This window comes from Pelophylax lessonae (assembly GCF_965119305.1).
Source record: "Pelophylax lessonae genome assembly, chromosome: 2".
NCBI lineage: Eukaryota > Metazoa > Chordata > Amphibia > Anura > Ranidae > Pelophylax > Pelophylax lessonae.
In genome coordinates, this window is record NC_138769.1 from 118,019,442 (window position 1) to 118,038,800 (window position 19,359).

A 19,359-nucleotide genomic window follows, 5' to 3' on the forward strand; every position below is an offset into this window, starting at 1 on the left:
CAGGGCCCAGCAGAGAGGAATTACAACAGGGCCTTGCGGAGAAGCCGGAGTATCATTGAGTTGACCATAGGTCTTCTCAAGTCCCGGTTTCTCTGCTTGGCCCGGCCTGGGGGTGAACTCCTGTACTCTCCTACAAAGGCTTCCAAGATCATCCTGGTGTGCTGCGTGTTGCACAACATGTGCGTTGCCCGGGATGATTCTTGGGAGCTGACGGAGGAGAGGGAGCCAGAGGTCCGTCAGCCGGCGGCCCCCAGGCGGCGGAGCACCGCTGCCGGTATGGCCACCCGGAATACCCTGGTTGCTAGCCACTTTACATGTAAGTACTGTAACCGGTCAAGATAGGGCATGTGTATTAATTAGCTAGTTAGCAGAGGTGCCACTCACAGGGAGACAGAGGGTGATTATCATCTGCCAATGACACTTGCCATTGTAGATAAAGTGTAGTCAACATTGGTAAAATTGTGTTACTTGAGCAAAAACATGCACCTCTAACCATAAACATGTTGGTATTGTGAATAGTGTAAAGGGCTGAGAAGAGCTGGCAGGTGTTTATTTGTGTCTATGCCACCTGTGTAGTTATTGATAACATGAACGGCTGCTTGGTATCTTATGGTGTTGTAATTTTCCAGAACATCAACATCTTGGAATCATGGCACGTACCATGGGAAGCCTGTGGTGATGGGCTGTCTGGCGTCACAGGTGTGTATTCAAATGTTTACATTAATGATTTCTGGTTTGTGTAAGTTGGCATAAAATGTGTTATTTCACTCGTGATGTCGAAATTAAATGAAGTTCAGAATGAAGCAAACAGGCATTAAGATGTGATTTTCATAATGAAATGTCTTATCCTTTGTTTTATTTTTCCAGGAGTGGTACTGCTTGCGGGTGTAGGTGGTAGAAACCCACCTTGATGGACTCCACTCATTTTCTTTTGTGGTCAGTGGATATTTGGTAAGGCACATGGCCAATGACCAACATGAACACCCTGGAACTTCGAAAGTGGCTTGGAAGCTGCCCAGCAACCTTGCCATGCCTGTCCCCTATGAGCTGGTAGAGGTGCAGAATGGATTCTGAACTCTGCCGGAAGTTGTGGAAGACATCAGAATCCCGTAGCCATGGAGCAAAGATCGTGGTCTGGCGCTGTAAAGGCACACGGACTGGAGAGTGACAATATTCTTTTGCTGCATCCCTCCTTCTGCTGTCATTCTCAAATAAATAAATACATTAGAATTGAACATGTGTTTTTTTGTTTTGTGTGGGTGCCTACAGACAAAAGGGCCATCCACACTGTAAGATTTAGAGAAGACTTTATCCTTCCGATTGACATTTTCTATGTAGTGCAAGGGCCTGCCTGATTGCATCCAAATTGAAAGTGTTGAGGTTTGAGCTTCTATTATATGGTTTGGTTAAGTCTACAGGAAAAAGTCTAGACAAATTGTTAGTGTATGGCCCATTAAGCTGCCAAGGCCGGAGTTTTGCACTTTGCATGCTGCTTGTACTGGTGATGTGAGGGGTTGTAATGTAGAGTAGGGATGTGACAGTGTTGTGTTGAGGTGTGAGGCAAATGTAGTGTTGGACTATGAGGGCCTGTGTTGTTGAAATATGGAGAGAGTCCAATATCAGACACCTATGTTTATTGGTCAAGAAATTGTAAGAACCATGGTAAATATGTAAAGAATTGCATCTCGATAAAACTAGGACCACACTCATAAAATCAAAATTGTGTTGTTTCCATTGATGTGCTTGAAATTTGGGTAGGACACCCCCCTCCCCCCCCCAAATTCAAGATAGTTTAAAAAAACTGTTTAAAAAAATGAGAGTGAAAAGAGATCCCAAGTGTAGTGATGTGATTTGAACCCATGACGTTGTGAACTGCAGTGAAGTTGCAAAGCACTTAGCTATTGTGCAGAATAAAGCTGTATGGTGGAAAAAATGGAGTGTGTTAAGGCTAAAAAGCACATATAGCTAAAGAACTAAACATTGTATGGAATGTGGGAAGAAGACCATGGTAAAATTGTGAGGTTTCATCTTGCCCTGAAGTAGGGTAGGGGTTTGGTCACTTGCCTTTGGTACTTTCCTTCATAAGATCGATTCGACACACAGACAAGATCAAAAAAACACTTAAAATGGTGTAAGCTTGCAAGCGCTTCTGAGTGTAACATTATTTAGCAATATATATGATGTAATCCGTTCCATTTTAGCAATATAAACAAAAAAAGAAAATAAAAAAAGTAGGTGGAGATGGTAAGCCTCGAACCTACAGCAGAGGGAGATGAATTACAGACATGTGATGTGTGCACTAATCCACTAGCCCACATCGCTATGTGAAACTGCTATAAGCAGGAAGACATAAGTTTGCGAATTGGCGAAGCCGCGATCGTAAGTGAATCCCGCTGACGGCGGAATTCATTATTGCTGTTTTACTCGCCAATTCGCCGCAGCGCCAGTTAATTGATTTGAACGCGGCGAAACTGAAACACGTCATAGATGTTTGAAGCTGCAGTTTCTTTAAATCCGGCCCTATATTTCTACATATGCGTTTCTGTCTTGTTTTGTTTTGATTTTATATACGTCATATATGGGAATTATTCCCCTTTGATGTACAAGTTTTATCCTACTATGTACAATAAAATTATGTTTTAGATAAACTGTGTGATATATATGATCCTCCTCCTCCCACCGGCCTTGAAAGCCCCATCTTTTTTCTACTTTGTGTCTATATGAGTCAGGGGTATGGGCCCATTAGCACGGTAATTTGCTATCTAAATATATACCGTATATAATTCTTTCAAAAGTGTACATAGCCAAATAATGTTCAAACATGCATACTGTATTTGTGTACCACGATACCTAATAAAGTGCTTAAAACAGTGCTTCCCTTTTAAATAGTGATCTCTTATACTTCAATCAAGCAATAAGGTGCTACTAAATTTAAAAAATAATTTAAAAGTCCATAAATGATCAGCAATTATTTTCTGTGTTCAAATACTTTGAGTTGGTCCCTTCACCTGTCACTAATAACCTCCAATTCCAAAAACGTGTCACCACACCACGTGTTCCAAGGTCTACAGCCTTGGTCCTCAACCCTGGTCCTCAGGGCCCACTGACAGGCCAGGTTTGTAAGATAACTGAAATACATCCCAGGTGATATAATTTTCTGCTCAGTGATTGCAGTACTCTAGTCTGCATCTCCCCAAGGTAATACCTAAAATCTGGCCTGTTAGTGGGCCCTGAGGACCGGAGTTGAGGACCACTGGTCTACAGAACTCTCACCTTAGCCGTGTATCAATTAGGCCTTATAACAATATATTGTATTCCCTTTTCTGTATATTGGCATCTCTTTCTTCTCCTATACACTAGTGCCCCTCTCCAAATACTCCTCCTGAATATGCAGTATGTGCATATGGCTCCTTACGCCAATATCCCCAGTTAAATATGGCCATTCTGCATAACTCACAATGGGGAGGTGCACAGGCTCCCATAGTGTAGTATTAAACCATCAACTTTATTATTTATTAAAATGTATGCACTCACATTCAATATAATAAAAACACGCTTCAAACATGAAAAACCCTGCTATACCGGCGTCTCCCGTGCTACTTCTGGTTCGCATCAGCCTCTCCTCTCTAACGCAAACCTAGGATTCAAAGTCGGTGCATATCATGGACCTAATGGAGAGGCCACTGACAGAAAGCTGAATGCTCCTGGGAGGTAGGCAAGTCTATGACTGGGAGAGAGGGTCAGCCTGGTGACATAAATGACTGGAAGAAAAGGATAAGGGGCAGGTGGGAGGCTCAAAGCGCTTGTACACTCTTTTTTTTTTACAGAAATAATAAACATGGTAAACTTACCTTCTCTGTACAAGGGTAATGCACAGAGCAGCCCCTCTTCTGGGGTCTCCCACCAGTGTTCTTGGCTCCTCCTCTTCTATGTCCGCTACCATAGGAAGCCGCTTCTTATGGGGGCACACGTATAGGCGTTTATAGACACAGCGAGGCGAGGCTCTGCCCCACTCCCTCCTCACTGGATTGACTGAAAGCAACAGAAACCAATGGTTCCCAATTTGCCCTATGACACCAGGCATAAAGATGAGCGCTGCTACAGCCAGGAACAGCACAGAATTAATACAGGACTCAGGTAAGTATTTGAAGGGTTGGATAGATTAGAATGCATTACAGTGAAAAAACATTTTGACTTTAGAACCACTTTAAAAAAAAATGTAAGTATTAAGTAGTAATGTACAGCCAAATGGAGGTCATGTTGCTAATGTCAGACCCTAGCAAAAAATCAGATTGGCTGTTTTGGGTTACTGCATTTAGGGAGGTAGCACTTACAATATAGGAATGTTTTTTGAATAACATTGTATAAGCTTAATCAGCCACAACATAAGATAAATGGTACAGCTACACAAACTACTATTGCTGAGATTCACATTCTTGTACCCCTTCCCGCCAACGTAACACATATATACAGGCCTCATGGAAGTGGGCTTTTTTTCTGTGTGTCCTCATATATGCATATCTCATTATATACTGGGAGCGGGCCGCACATTGCGCTCCCAGAACAGAGACCAGGATCTCACCAGGATCCCTGGGCCCCATACTAACGATCAGGACCTAGATCTCCCGATTTTGGGTTTCCTGATCACTGTGGTAGCCTCTGAATGGCTACCAAAGTGATCAGTCACTGTGAAGCTCACCCTGTGTTTTTCTCTATGTAAATGGGGAGGAAAGATACAATGTATCTTTCTCTTTCCTTGCAGAGAAATACAAGTATTTTTCAAAAATTAAAAAATAAATAAATACATTTAAAAATAAAGAAAAAAATACCTAGATCAAGGTTTGATCTAGGTCAGTGCCTGGGTTAGATTTTGGGTCAAGTAGGGGGCAAAGGTCAAGATCAGGGGCAAAGGTTAGGATATTTTAGGCAAGATTTTTTTTTAAATTAGCATCAGTGTCAGTTAGTGTTTGAGGTAGGATATATAAAAAAGCAAAAGCAAAATGCTTCTGAGCTGTACTACAGGTACAAAGAACAACTGACATGCGTATATGCGATTTTGTTGCCATCATCTGGAGCAGAAGAATTTATTTATGGTTGTTCTTTGGTGGTAGGTTATGGTAGTAACAAGAAATATATAGCTAAATGTAAAGAATTTTTGTTTTACTATTTTGGGCCAGTTTTCCTTTGATTTTACCAAAAATATGTAGCAGAAAACAAATTGGCCTAAAATGTTAAAAAATTTTGATTTTTAAAAATCAAATATATATATATTTATATGTTATATATCAGAATGTGAAAAAAAATGTGTTTTTTTTTTTCAAAATTGTTGCTTTTTTTCAAAAATTAACAATCGCACCGGTGATCAAATACCAGCAAAAGAAAGCTCTATTTGTGGGGAAAAAAGGACGTAAATTTAATTTGGGTACAGCGTCGCACGACCGCGCAATTGTCCGTTAAATTAACACAGTTCCGAATGGCAAAATATGGCCTGGTCAGGAAGGGGGTAAAATCCTCTGTTCTTAAAGTGGATAAAAATATGCTCATTGAGAATTTTTTTGTCAAAGACATGTAGCTTAATGCATTTTGGCCTAAATAGATGACAAAAGTTGAATATATTGGATATTTTTTAACAGTCAAAATAGAAAATGTCAATTTTTCGCAAAATTTTTGCTCTTTTTTTTTTATTAAAATCGCAAAAAATAAAAAGAGCAGAGGTGATCAAATACCACCAAAAGAAATCTATGTTTGTGGGAAAAAAAGGGCGTCAATTTTGTTTGGGTAAAGCATTGCATGCCACGCAATTGTCAGTTAAATTTGCGCAGTGCCAAGTTGAAAAAATGGCCTGGTCATTGAGCAGCGAAATCTTCCGCGGCTAAATTGGTTAAAGTAAAAACACACTATCAAATATTTGGGTTTAATGATACTTTAAATATCTGGACGTTATACATTTTTGTACTTTTTGTCCCAATGATTCAAGTTTTCAAATGTAGAACTGTCTGTAATGTCAGCAGCAACCCGATTATCATTAATGGCTGTAATATAAATGAGAATGATGGATATGGTTACTGTTATAGACAAAGGGTTCAGTTTTCAGTGAATTAGCTCAACCTTTTCTTTTGGGTTTTAAAACCATGTCTAATTAAAATGCTTTTATTGGTCACTGATGGACTTCGGCAGAAATGGGCTTTAACAAATGCTTCACAAACTATAGGCTGATTTATAAAAAAAAAAAAAAAGAGACATTCATAATATTAATCAATGTATATTTATGGTCTTCAGAAAATGATTAAATTATGAGAGCAGTTATTTAAAATGAAGGCTAGGATAGAGAGAAGCAATATCTTCAAACACTGTTAACTTCCTGTCTAGGAATCCTATAAAAATTTTACTTTTCATGTTCCCATGACGTGCTCCTTTCAATTTATGAAGCCATTTACTGCTTTGCAATTACCCAGTCCTGCATTGTAAGATGAAATGTACACGTTACTGCCGGGTGGTCCAAGGCACAATACTTCTATACCCACACGATATGCAGAACCTAACTAAGCAATGTGTGTATAAAGCTTGTCTGGGTGTTCTGCTTGATCAGACATGATAGTTTAATGTAAAATTTCCTCAGCTGAATATTATGAAATTACATTTTAAGCACACATCTTGCAGCAAATGAACCAGGAAAAAAAATCAAATACATATGTAAACCTGTCACCAACGCAGAATGAGCATATGGTGAGAACTGCATAAACAGAGGGTAATTTCAGGAAAACCATGTGTTAGAACTATAGAAACAAAGGAATCCAGAGCTGAAGTTATATTTAAAGTAAAACCAAGGTCAAAAACTTTTTTTTTTCACTCTGGATAGGGTAATGGAGGGTTATAACTCCTGTCTGGATTTTGTGTCCCATTAAAGAGTTTTCTTTTCACTTCCTGTCCCATAGCCAAGAGGAATTCCATCCAAAGTAAGATAATCCCTGGTTGAGTCATTAGAATCAGTGTCCCCAGCGCAAGATTATTACTGTACGGGGGAAAATCCAAAATTTGGGATTTCCTTTTACGATCAGTGATAATACTAAATAGGACAAATAGGGAAGGTAAATCTCCCTAACGGGGGAACAGACAGTAATAAAAACCGGACAGGTGTTTTATCTCCACCTCCACCCTTCACAGAAAAAAAAAAAAAAGTTTTGCCTCCTCCAGCGTCCTTACTGGTTAATGAGGCAGCTCATCACATTTAAAATCCAATAAGAAGACACATAAGGTAGGATGCAGTAGAGCCAAGTTTGACTTCACTTACAGAATAGTAGCATTTACTGGCATTCAGTTATATTCTTTGATGATTCTTTAAAGAAAAAGTATGTGGCTCTGACACGTTTCTGCCTGCACAGCCTTCTTCATAGCTCACTTCACTTATTATTTTAATGTGCAATTTTCAATTAATGTAACACATACTTATCAATTTTGTTTCATCGTATGCAGTCTGAAATGTACAAATTTGTGAAGGGCTTACTTGGAATGGAAGCTATTTTGTTGCTTTACAGCAATGGGCCATGGGTGTAATTCCCCCAGAATCGGCATTGGGTTTGTATGTTGTCCCTACGTTGGAAGCAACCCAGTTTTCTTCAATTCCCCATTCCAAGTGCCATATAATTATCTATCCTTTTCCATTCCTGCAACTCCATCTAGCTGCTGAGACTAAGGAAAGAAATCCCTGCACACTTTTGGAAGACCCTCTCTCTGCCATCAAGAGACAGTGTTGGGGCAATATCCAAGCATTAATGCTGTCACATGAGCAGGGCCGCTGCTAGGCTATTTTGTGCCCTAGGCAAGACAAGCTGCTTGCGCCAAAAAAAAAAAAGAAGAGTTTTCTCTTACCGTCAGTTCAATTTCAGACTTCTGACAGAATGGCAATCTGCCTCATTTACATAAGCAGACCGACATTCTTTCTGCCTTGGGAACGCTGTGTCCAATCTCGCCGGCGGTACGTATGTGTGCCTTAAACCCGAAAAAAAAAAAAACGTACAGATACGTAATTTCAGGCTGAAGGGCCGCTCTGCCGCAGTATATGTGCATGGGGCAGTCTGGCAGCGGATATATACAAAAGAAGCAGTAATATATATATATATATATATATATATATATATATATATATATATATATATATATGTATATATAAAGGTGCATATAGAGTTACAATCGTCAAAATATCACACTAACACGCACTAGCAGCGCTCAAATATAGTGCAGTCCACTGGGAAAGGGAATGTAGTCCATACAGTTCATATATAATGCCCAAATGGTGTCCACTGACAGTCAGTAGATGCTTCTATTATTCACCACACCGGACTCTCCACCTCACCACGGTGCACACCCTTAAAGAAATGCACTCACCAGAAATCTGGTCAGAACGAGCCCATACATAAGCCAATCTCAGGCCAAGAAACGATCATCAGAGCTCCACAGGATATCCACCAAACAAATGGCACCTGACAGGTCTTGATCAAATCAATGCGTGTGGCGGACCCACAGTGAATTCTCAGGATTCAGAGGCGGTACCTTAAAGATATGCTCCTCTCCCTTAAATAATCCTTGCATATGGATATGTCAGCTATGCTGCACAATGTTGCCTCTGCAGTTCAAGACCTCTTGCTTAGGATGTCCCATGCTTGTCCTAGGCTTGCTTCTGGTCTGGATTTAGCAGCATGGATCAGACATGTGGCTGATACTTTCTCTCTCTCTCTTCACCTTCTCCTTCTGGGGTTTCAAAGCCAACCTGACACTCGTTCCTGCTGAGGAGGCAGAGGGTGAGCCACCTGTGGTGAATCCCTGTGGTGGCTCACCCTCTGCCTCCTCAGCAGGAACGAGTGTCAGGTTGGCTTTGAAACCCCAGAAGGAGAAGGTGAAGAGAGAGAGAGAGAGAGAGAAAGTCTCAGCCACATGTCTGATCCATGCTGCTAAATCCAGACTAGAAGCAAGCCTAGGACAAGTATGGGACATCCTAAGCAAGAGGTCTTGAACTGCAGAGGCAATATTGTGCAGCATAGCGGACATATCCATATGCAAGGATTATTTAAGGGAGAGGAGCATATCTTTAAGGTACCGCCTCTGAATCCTGAGAATTCACTGTGGGTCCGCCACACGCATTGATTTGATCAAGACCTGTCAGGTGCCATTTGTTTGGTGGATATCCTGTGGAGCTCTGATGATCGTTTCTTGGCCTGAGATTGGCTTATGTATGGGCTCGTTCTGACCAGATTTCTGGTGAGTGCATTTCTTTAAGGGTGTGCACCGTGGTGAGGTGGAGGGTCCGGTGTGGTGAATAATAGAAGCATCTACTGACTGTCAGTGGACACCATTTGGGCATTATATATGAACTGTATGGACTACATTCCCTTTCCCGGTGGACTGCACTATATTTGAGCGCTGCTAGTGCGTGTTAGTGCGATATTTTGACGATTGTAACTCTATATGCACCTTTATATATGTTATCTGATTTTATAGCAGCAGCTGATTTGCATTTGTAATTTCTCATTAGATTACATTTTATGGTTCAATTTAGCGCCGGTTGAGCAGGTGTGTTAGTCCCCCGTTGAGGCTTGATTTTACTTGCTCCTTTTTACATATATATATATATATATTTATTATTAAAAGACTGCTGTTTTTATATAAAAGACTGCTGCTTTTGTATAAATTATATTTTCCTGTTAATATAATATTGGGGAATGGGGATCACACAGGACGGCTGCTTATATTTACTGCTGATATAATCACACACTGGTCCGTCCATCCCCGTCTCTTCTCTTGCCTTCTCTTCTCAGCTCCACACTTCGTGGGACAGCCAGGGACTGCGGGCTCCACTCTGTTGTGGGTGGGAAAGGAGGAGGGAATGATGTCATGTTGAGGCACTCCACGCTCAGCACCTCATTGGCTGGAAGTGCCTGGGATGGCACCTGTCCTGGCACACTGCTGGTAGCCAGGCCGCAGCCTAATCCTATTTGAAATCTGGATCGGCGGGGTCTGGGGGAGGTGAACATCAACCAATCCAATTTGCACACAGGCCAGGCAGCACAGATGACCGTGTCTGTGTGAGGACTGCACACTTGCACAGTGACCGTCAGCACTATGCCGGCGGAGCCGCAGACTCTCACGGTGTGACGCCGACTGCAGCCGGGCTCAGCGAACGTCATGAATGATCTATCCATCTGGGCCAGCCTGCACCCTCCCTAGAAAGCAGTGTGCCCCTAGGAGGCCAGTGCACCCTATGCAGCTGCCTAATTCGCTTAGCAGGAGCACCGGCCCTGCACATGAGAGAAAAGGGGGGCGAATCACATGATCTTCTTTAATATTTGGACGAACTGGGTCTTTTTCTAATTTCTGACAGCTAAATGGGTAAAGCACAGGATTGCTTTAAGGTGTTCTATTTTGTTTCTACACTCCAGTCCGATAGAGAGTGGGAAGAAGGATCCATCTGTTGTGTTGTAACAATAGAATGTGCATGCAGAGGTAAAATAATCTGATTCTTGGAAACTCACCGAATAGCCCTCAGTTTTTTTCTGACACCACTTGAGCAAAGCATTTCTCTTGGAGCCTCCATATTCTCTGGCTAAAGCAGCTAAGGGATCTTTTCTTTCCACACTGTAAAACAGGTAAGGGAACATATTTTGGTTAGGTATCAATACAAGAATTACTAGTCTCCACATTTCTGCAAAATGCACTACATGCAGTTAATGAGGTAGAACATCAAGCACACACTACAATATGAGCCCAATGTCCTTCATGCTGAGCCTAGTTCAGAAATACTTGATACAACACCATTTAAATCATTATCACACAGCAATCAGTTTATTAAAAAAACTGCTGTGTGAATGTGTCTGCATTCCCAAAGCCGCTACAAATAATCCCTGTAGTTTGCCTAATATGTTTATTTCCCCTAATCATCTGCTCCATCTATTGGATATAATATAGTATTTTCCTGAAATCACTGAATCAAGAAAATACAGTATTATGGCCACTAGATGGAGCATGACAGCCATATGAAATAAGCATATAAGACAGATTACAGGAATTATTTGTGACAGCTGTGTGAAAGTGTCAGCAATTTTTTTTTTATAAAATGACCCCATAGTGATTAGTGCTTATAAAAGCTTTAGCACAGCTTCCAACTGTTCCTAATTTCAAAGGGACTGTCTCTGATTTGGAAAAAGCCTCCCTGTTCCTCTTTCCTCCTCATTTGTCCCTCAATTTGGTATGACCTATATAGTTGTATATAAAATGCACCTTTTATCTTTCAAAAAGTGTTTCCTAGTGCTAAACCTTTCATTCAATTTGCAAATTGCTGCATTTGTAAATTTCATAAGCCAGTATAAAGCAATAGTAGTGCTAAAAAATGCACTATGTGGGTTTAACTAATCCTTTTTTTGAATAATTCTCCTTTAATAGGGCATGACAGGTGGTGTGTCTTATACCTACATACTTTTGTTAATGGGCGTCCCTCGTTCCCATATCAAAAAGTTGGGAAGTATAGCTTTTGTACTTATTGGACCTATTTTACACAAGGCTTTTTTTTTTTGCATTTTATTGCTATCATATTTGGATAAACTATTTTTTAGGGCCCAAAAAATGTTTTGACTAAAGTTTAACATGCAACCATCATAAAAATGAACACTAAAACACTCTACGCGGGCGAAACAGGGTCAGAGTGATAGAATTTGATGGAAAATATCTGTATTTTTAATACTTTTTCTTTTTTGCCTGAAAATTCCTGTCCCAGCGAGCCCTGTTCTCCTCGTTTCTTGTCCTGTATCACAGGAGGAAAATGAGAGTTAATCTCTCCAGTGATCACAATCCTTTCTCCTCTATTTAAAAGAAACAAGTTATGGATGAAGCTGAGATTTAAGACGACAAATAAAAGATGCATTAGAACATTAAAATCAATAATTACATCCCATACAGTTATTCTGCAAGTTTGATTCTTGCTGTGCATGGTATTATTAGCTGTTATAAATATACATTCAGGCACGTACAATAGTGGCATTTGATACAGTCAATTTTTAAAGATAATACAAATTGAGCTTCTAATTCAAAAATCCCATTTTTGTCTTACCGTAAAATCCATTTCTCTGATGTTCATTGACGGAAACCGTTCCTGATTCTTCTTAACCATTGGGTTATACTGCCCTCTACAGTAGTAGGAAACAAGGCAGGAAAAAGCTTGACTACTCCTATGGGCTGTCCCAGGGGGGCATACACCCACTCTCAGCTATAGGCACTCAGTTTTGTTACAAGCAGTGTCAGAAGAAAGCCAACTCCACAGATGGGTGGGTGCTGTGTCCATCAATGAACATCAGAGAAATGGATTTTACGGTAAGTGGAAAATCACAATTTCTCTTTCGTTCATTGACGGACACAGCTTCTGATTCTTCTTAACCATTGGGACGTCCCAAAGCAGTGTTGAGCATGAGGGATGGGAAAAAAAACTGAAAAAAATTCCCAAGGCTAACCATAGCCAACCAGGTCACCTGAAAAAAACAATACACCTCAAAGAGGACCAGGTCCTCTAGACAGCAGCCAGCAAAACCTTGCGGCCAAAAGAAGCATCCGCAGATGCCAGTACATCAACTTTATAAAAATGTTGTAAAAGTGTGCACAGACGACCAGGTGGAGGCCCTGCAAACCTGCGTCACTGATGCTTGATGACGGAAGCCCAGGAGACACTAAGCGCTCTAGGAGAGTACTCCTTGACAGGGAAAGGAGGAACCTGACTCCTGATGCAATAGGCCTGAACCACCGTCTGTCTGAACCATCTGGAAATGTTCACAGAAGAAGCAGACAACCCTTTGTGAGGTCCCTCCGTGAGCACAAATATAGAGTCTGACTTTCTAAAATACTCTGTAGGTGGCAGGTGTACCCTAATTGCCCGGACCACATCCAAGGCATGCAAGGCAATTTCCTTTGGATGTTTGGCCTGAGACACAGGAAAGGCAACACAATGTCTTCATTCTAATGGCAGTCAGAGACTACCTTAGGAAGGAATGACAGACAGGGGCGAAGCACCACCTTATCTTTGTGAATCACCAATAAGGTGAACGACAGGATAACGCCACCAGTCCTGACACCCTGTGCGCAGAGGTGATGGCCACCTTCTGGGGCAGCGCAAGCAGGGAAACCCCCTGAATATTTTCAAAGGGAGGCTTCTGTAGAGCTGAAAGCACTACATTACGATCCCAGGGCGGCATCGGAGCCCGCACTGAAGGAAAAAAATTTTGGACACCCTGAAGAAAGGTATGCACCAGGGAGTGTGCAGCCAAAGTTCATTGGAAAAAGACCTCCAAAGCCGATACCTGGCCCTTGATGGTACTCAAAGCCAATTTCGGTCTGAACCCCCGTTGAGGGAAAGTTAAGATACCATCCACCGAGAAGGAGTGAGGATGAACCCCAAGAGACTCACACCACGCAATGTACGTCTTCCACATGCGACAGTAGATCCTCCTGGAAGTAGATTTCCTAGCTTCAGCACCTGGCGTTCAACAGCAAAGCCGTCAAAGCCAGCGACTGTTAAGCAGGATGAAAGATCCTCCCTGAGAGGATGTCCCCAAGGAGCATCGGCGACCAGGTGTACCCGATTGGCATACCAAGACCTGGCAAGGTCAGTCTGGACGGAATCCCTTCTGCTTTAATCCTGCAGTTGTGGCAGAAATTTGAGAGGGCTGTTAGCCCACCTTAGAATTCCGGCTACTTACCGAGCCGCCAGGACACTACTTGTGCCCCCTTAATGATTGACATAGACCACGGCCGTGGTGTTGTCCAAAGGAATTCGTACCAGACACCCCTGAAGATGAATTGTTCAATGAGTCAGACAAAGGCTGATCGCTCGGATTTCCAGAACATTAAGCGGCAGTCTGGACTCTGTCAGAGTCCAGGGCCCCCTGAGCACATCTGTGCTGAGGACGCCTCCCCACCCGGACAGGCTGGCATCCATGGTGACAATCGTCCAGTACAGGGGGAGAAAGGATTTTCCCTGTCCAAGTGCCAGAGAACGAAGCCATCTCGAGAGACTGTGGATCCTTGTCCTATTTTACCAGAATCTCTTTAGCAGAGATCTTGTGTGGAACTGTGCAAACAGACCGCCTCGAGGGTGGACACCATCAGACCCAGCACCTGCATGCAAGCCCAGAGGGATGACCATCTGCTGAACAACAAAAGCTGAATTGCCTCTTGCTATGTCTGGAGTTTTACCAGAGGAAGAAACACGCTGGCTGAGGTTGAGTAGAGAGTCAGACCCAGATAGTCCAGTTTTAGTGGACAGAACCAAAGCAGACTCCTGAAGGTTCAGAATCCAACCAAACTCCCTCAGAGTTCGCAGAGCAAACTCCAGTTGTCCATCAGAGCAGTCGGAGACTCTGCTCCCAGAAGAAGATCACCAAGGTACCCCAGTACCGCGATCCCCCACTGACTCAAACAATGGCAGCACCGGGGTCAAGACTTTTGTGAAGACCCTAGGAGCGGAAGTGAGACCAAAAGGTCCACACCACAAACCTATAATGCTCCTCACTAATGGCAAAATGGAGGAAGTGTTGGTGACCGGCACATATTAGAATGTGCAGGTAGGCGTCCTTGATGTAGATAGAAGCGAGAAGAAATGCCCCTGATGTAGGGATGCCACTACCGCGTGATTGGACTACACGTGGAAATTCTGTACTCGCACAAGCAGTTTAGTGCCTTGAGGTCCAGAATTGGACGTACCTTGCCTTCCTTCCTGGGATCTGTAAAGAGGTTAGAGTAAAACCCCCTAAAAAGGTTTCAAAATCGGAACTGGAACAATCACCCCTTGACGTATTAAGTCTTGCACTACCCAAAGATCGAACTTGATCTCTTAGCCTTACCGAATAACTTTGTGGACCCATGTGTCCTATACCAGGGACAGGGAGGTTCATGGATCTGGAAACCAGCAAAGACATCCACCCACCCACCCCAGATACGGGTGAGGGCGCCCCTTCATGCAGAGGTAGCCTTGCCTGCAGGTCTGGAAGAGCCCGTTCGTGGCTTGCCAGACCAGGTCCTCTTGGAACCTCCGGTGAAGGCCCTGACTTTTCATCCAAAGAAGCGCTAAACAGGCAATCCCCTACAAGGGGGAGATCAGATAAGGCCTTCTTAGAAGTCTGGTCCGCAGACCAGTATTTCAGCCAGATAATACCCCCGAAGGACCACTGCTGATACAGACAGCCTAGAAATTAAAGGAGCCGTATCCAAAGTGGCATCACAGATAAACTATAGCCCCTGTACCAACTGATCTGCCAGCTCCGCAAGAGAGCTGTTTGCCCTCCAGGTCCTGGCGTAAAAGTTTAGCCAACTCGGTCAGAGCTTGCAACACCAGGGCAATAGTAAATATCAGAATAAGTGCCAAACTAGCCACAGCGAATATATGGTGGGCCAGAGCCTCCGCCCTCCCATCAGCTTGATATTTAAAATCCTGGTGACTCCTTAACTGCTTTGGAGGGCCTGTGGGTGCCAAAAGGGACTGGCGCCTCCAACGCAGCATCAGCCTGCATTTTTAAAGTGTCACGCACTGACACAAACAGTGCATCCACCAGCGCCTTTTCATGCTAAAGGAGCAGAGGAATCATCCTCACTATCTGAGCACTCAGTGAGTGGACTCAGACCAGCAAGGTCGCTATACACTAAGCTCACCCGGAAAACATAACAATCAGGGGAGGCCGCCAACTGCGATCCTGCAAAGGGAAAGCAAAAAAGACGAAAAAACCCACAAAGTCCACTGAAATTTTAGAGGGGCTGGGGGGGGGGGGGGAAGGAGGGGAACCCAGGGTCCCACCAACCCAGGGAGGGACCCACGTCCACCTCAAAACCCTCCAGGAGTAGAGGGGGGACAGCTTCTTTCCATAGCAGGGTGGGCACCGCTCCGGACAGAACCCCCTCCATCGTAATGTGGGTGCCGTCGGCCAGGAGAAACGCTGTGACTCCGTATGCGTCGTCCCAAGACATTTCACTCGCAGGCCAGCCCCCGTCCAGTGGGGCTATGTCGCGGCCGACCTAGCGCGGAGCTGCATTCTGCACGCACTCGCTGGCCAGACTGGGGGGACCCTCTGGATCTAGATTATCCAGTCCATTGCCCAGTCTGGCAATTGATTGTAGATTCTCACAGGAACAAAATAACAAAGATAGGAAAAAAATTCAATTTAAAAAGAAAAAATTGCAGAGATCCCAGCAAGGAACTAGGACCTTACTCCAGACCAGGCAGAGATCCCAGCAAGGAACTTGGACCTTACTCCAGACTAGGCAGAAACAAAACTGAGTTCCTATAGCTGAGAATGGGTGTATACCCCCTGGGACTGCCCATAGGCATAGTCAAGCTTTTTCCTGCCTAGTGTCCTACTCCTGTAGGGGGCAGTATAACCCAATGATTAAGAAGAATCAGGAGCTGTGTCTGTCAATGAACAAAAGAGAAACAATATTTTAAGCAGTTATTTATTAATTAAGGAAGCAGCAGAAAAAACACTTAACATGTTAAAATGCATCTAAACGAGTGTTAGGCACTTAATGGCCAGAATAAGTTATTATTCTGGTCAAAGAAATGGATTAACACCCAAGTACTTGATGCACCTAAAGGCGTCTAGAAGTGTTTACACACCTCATGTGTTTTTTTTTTTGCCAAAAGAAAAGGTGTTCAGGAGAGCTGGGAAAAGAACCTGTGTGTGCATGAGGCCTAAAGATTGTTCATCATAATCAGAATTGTCTGAACATAATAGGAATTAAAACTGATGTTCTGGAAAGTGCTAAAATCACATCTATGGATTGACAGTTGTCTCCTAACCCCATAACTGCCTGAGGTGTTCATAATATATTGCAAAGTCATCTAACGTCTTAATACATATTAATTTTCTCAGCAGGCACAAAAACTAGCATTTTCCTTGGGCAGGCATTAATAAAGATTCGATTAGATATTAGCCTGAACAAGGCACTGACTGATCTAATTATAAGGAGACATAGATAAAATGATCTTTTCAGAAAGCATTATCTTGTCGTCTGCCGATGCTGAAAAGAGGAGTGGAAAAAAAAAAAAAAAAAGATAAGCAAGAAAATAAAAACGGCTCGAGTTTACATGACAGCCACTATCAAAGCCCTTCCTCTTAAAATGATATTCTCGCTTAAGGGGTTAAGGGGAACTTTATTGAGGGCTGATTCACAAACTGGATGGCTATATTCTAAGACGGTTGTTGGGCAGACAGGATGGTGATATTGGGGAGGGTATTGTGCAGGCAACAGGGGTGAGAGTGGAGGGAGAATAATGGAGGTTAGGTGTGGTGATGATAGCAAGGGATTGGTATGCAGGCACAGTAGTGAGAGTAGAGGGTGATTGGTAAGATGGTGATAGCGTGGGTGGGGGAGTTGGTGCGTGCAGGCATGATAGTGAGGGTGGAGAGTGGGAGTTTGGTATAATGGTAATAGTTGAGGTGGATTTGCAGTCAGGCATGGGGTGAGCTGCGAATTATGGGAGTGGGGACCTGTAGTTGCAGTGGTGAGAGGAGGGGTAGGATGGGGTTCCAAAGTGGTGGAAGGGGCCTGAAAGTGCAGGGGTAAGAGCAGTGTGGGAGAATGAGGATCAGGCGTGGTTGTAAGCAAGGATGCAAGATCATAGAGTGATGCTGGGAGGTAGTCTGCAGGCTTGGTGGTAAAATTTGAGGCTGGAGCAAAGGGGAAAGTATATGAGCGCAGGATGAAGCATTGAGCTGTCTGGGTGGGATGGATTTTAATGGTGGGTAAGATGGCCATGGAGGAATAGATGTCAGCAGTGGGCGAGTCTTTAAGTAGAAACTGATGTCTGAAGCAAGTGAGGTATCTGGCCATAAAGGAATAAATTAATATTGAAGTGTAGTGCACAGTGCTAGGAGTAGGGGAGTAAGGATATTAGGTCTGGTAGTGATGGGGGATGGCGGTCAGCTGCGATGGGTATAGGGGTCCAGTATGGTTATAAGAGCAGTGAGGAAAGATGGGTGGTTGGTGTAGTGAGTAAGTAAGAGGGTTATTGTCTGATGTGCAGAGTTGAGAGTGATGTGGATACACAGATGTGATGGTGAAAGCATGAAAGGGGGCCCTTGTGGCTTATAATGTATAGGCCGTCCTACTAGAGCCTTTAATGTAAGAATAAGGAACATGTGGCAAATATAAAGAAAGGTTTTCCGAAACATAGCATGTCCCGGCACTATTTGGAATGCCATGGGAAAGATACCACTGGCACTTCATTTATTGCCATAGATCAATACACACCACATTGGAGAGGGAGCTATGTTAGCCACTTTACCACTAGAGCATTTTGCTGTCTTACGTCTGGGCCACTTTTTGCGATTCGGCGCTGTGCGACTTTAACTGACAATTGCGCGGTCGTGCGATGCCGTACCCAAACGAAATTGACGTCCTTTTTTTCCCACAAACAGAGCTTTCTTTTGGTGGTATTTGATCACCTGTGCGATTTTTACTTTTTGCGCTATAAACAAAAAAAGAGCGTTTATTTTGAGAAAATAACAATATTTTTCACATTTTTTTATATGAAATTCCCCCCAAAAAAGATGTAAAAACCAATTTTTTTTAAATTTTTGGCCAATTTGTTTTCTGCTACCCATGTTTGGTAAAAAAAAAAATTGCAATAAGCGTATTTTGATTGGTTTGCGCAAAAGGTATTGCGTTTACTAACAAAGGGAAAGATTTAGGTCATTTTTGGTGTTTTTTTTTTTAACGAGTAATGGCGGCGATCTGCGATTTTTTTTGCGGGACTGCGACATTGCGGCGGACAGATCGGACCCTTGACTGACATTTTTGACACTTTTGGGGGTACCAGTGACATTACTGCAGTAATCAGTGCTATAAATATGCACTGTTACTGTAAAAATGACACTGGCAGGGAAGGGGTTAACTTTATTGGAGAGGGAGGGGGTTAATGTATGCCTGGTGCTTACTGACGTGTGGGGGGGGGGGTGACTGTGTGAGACAGGGACAGATCGGATGTCCAGCTATGCTGAACACTCCGATCTGTCACTCCCTGTCACTGAGGAGATCCGCCCGCTTGTGTTTACACAGGCGGGCGGATCTCCACACTAGATCCCCGACGATCGGGGCAGAGCAGCGGGAATGAAAACAGCGGGAGCGCGCCTCCGGCGGCGCGCGAGCGCCGCCTACAGGGGAGGAGTCTGGCGACGCAGGTCTACGTCGTCAGACCTACAAGAGCCACTTTGCCGCAGTACTATTACAGTACTTAGTGGTAAAGTGGTTAAAAGAGATCTCTAAGATGGAAACTCAATGGATTTTTGAGATCAAATCTTATGCTCCCTTTGGCTTGAATGTAGACTGGGATGT

The 19,359-nt window shown here is 43.3% G+C and overlaps 1 protein-coding gene across 4 annotated transcripts in view; it reads right to left on the minus strand.

The window, feature by feature from the left end:
• The window catches only part of SPECC1 (sperm antigen with calponin homology and coiled-coil domains 1), a 689,067-nt gene that overhangs the window by 135,820 nt on the left and 533,888 nt on the right, over positions 1-19,359 (minus strand). For all 4 annotated transcript variants that reach the window (XM_082247576.1, XM_082247577.1, XM_082247575.1 and 1 more), the window contains one exon: positions 10,527-10,629. In XM_082247576.1, the coding sequence (XP_082103702.1) occupies positions 10,527-10,629 (103 nt within the window). The remainder of the gene's footprint in view (positions 1-10,526; positions 10,630-19,359) is intronic.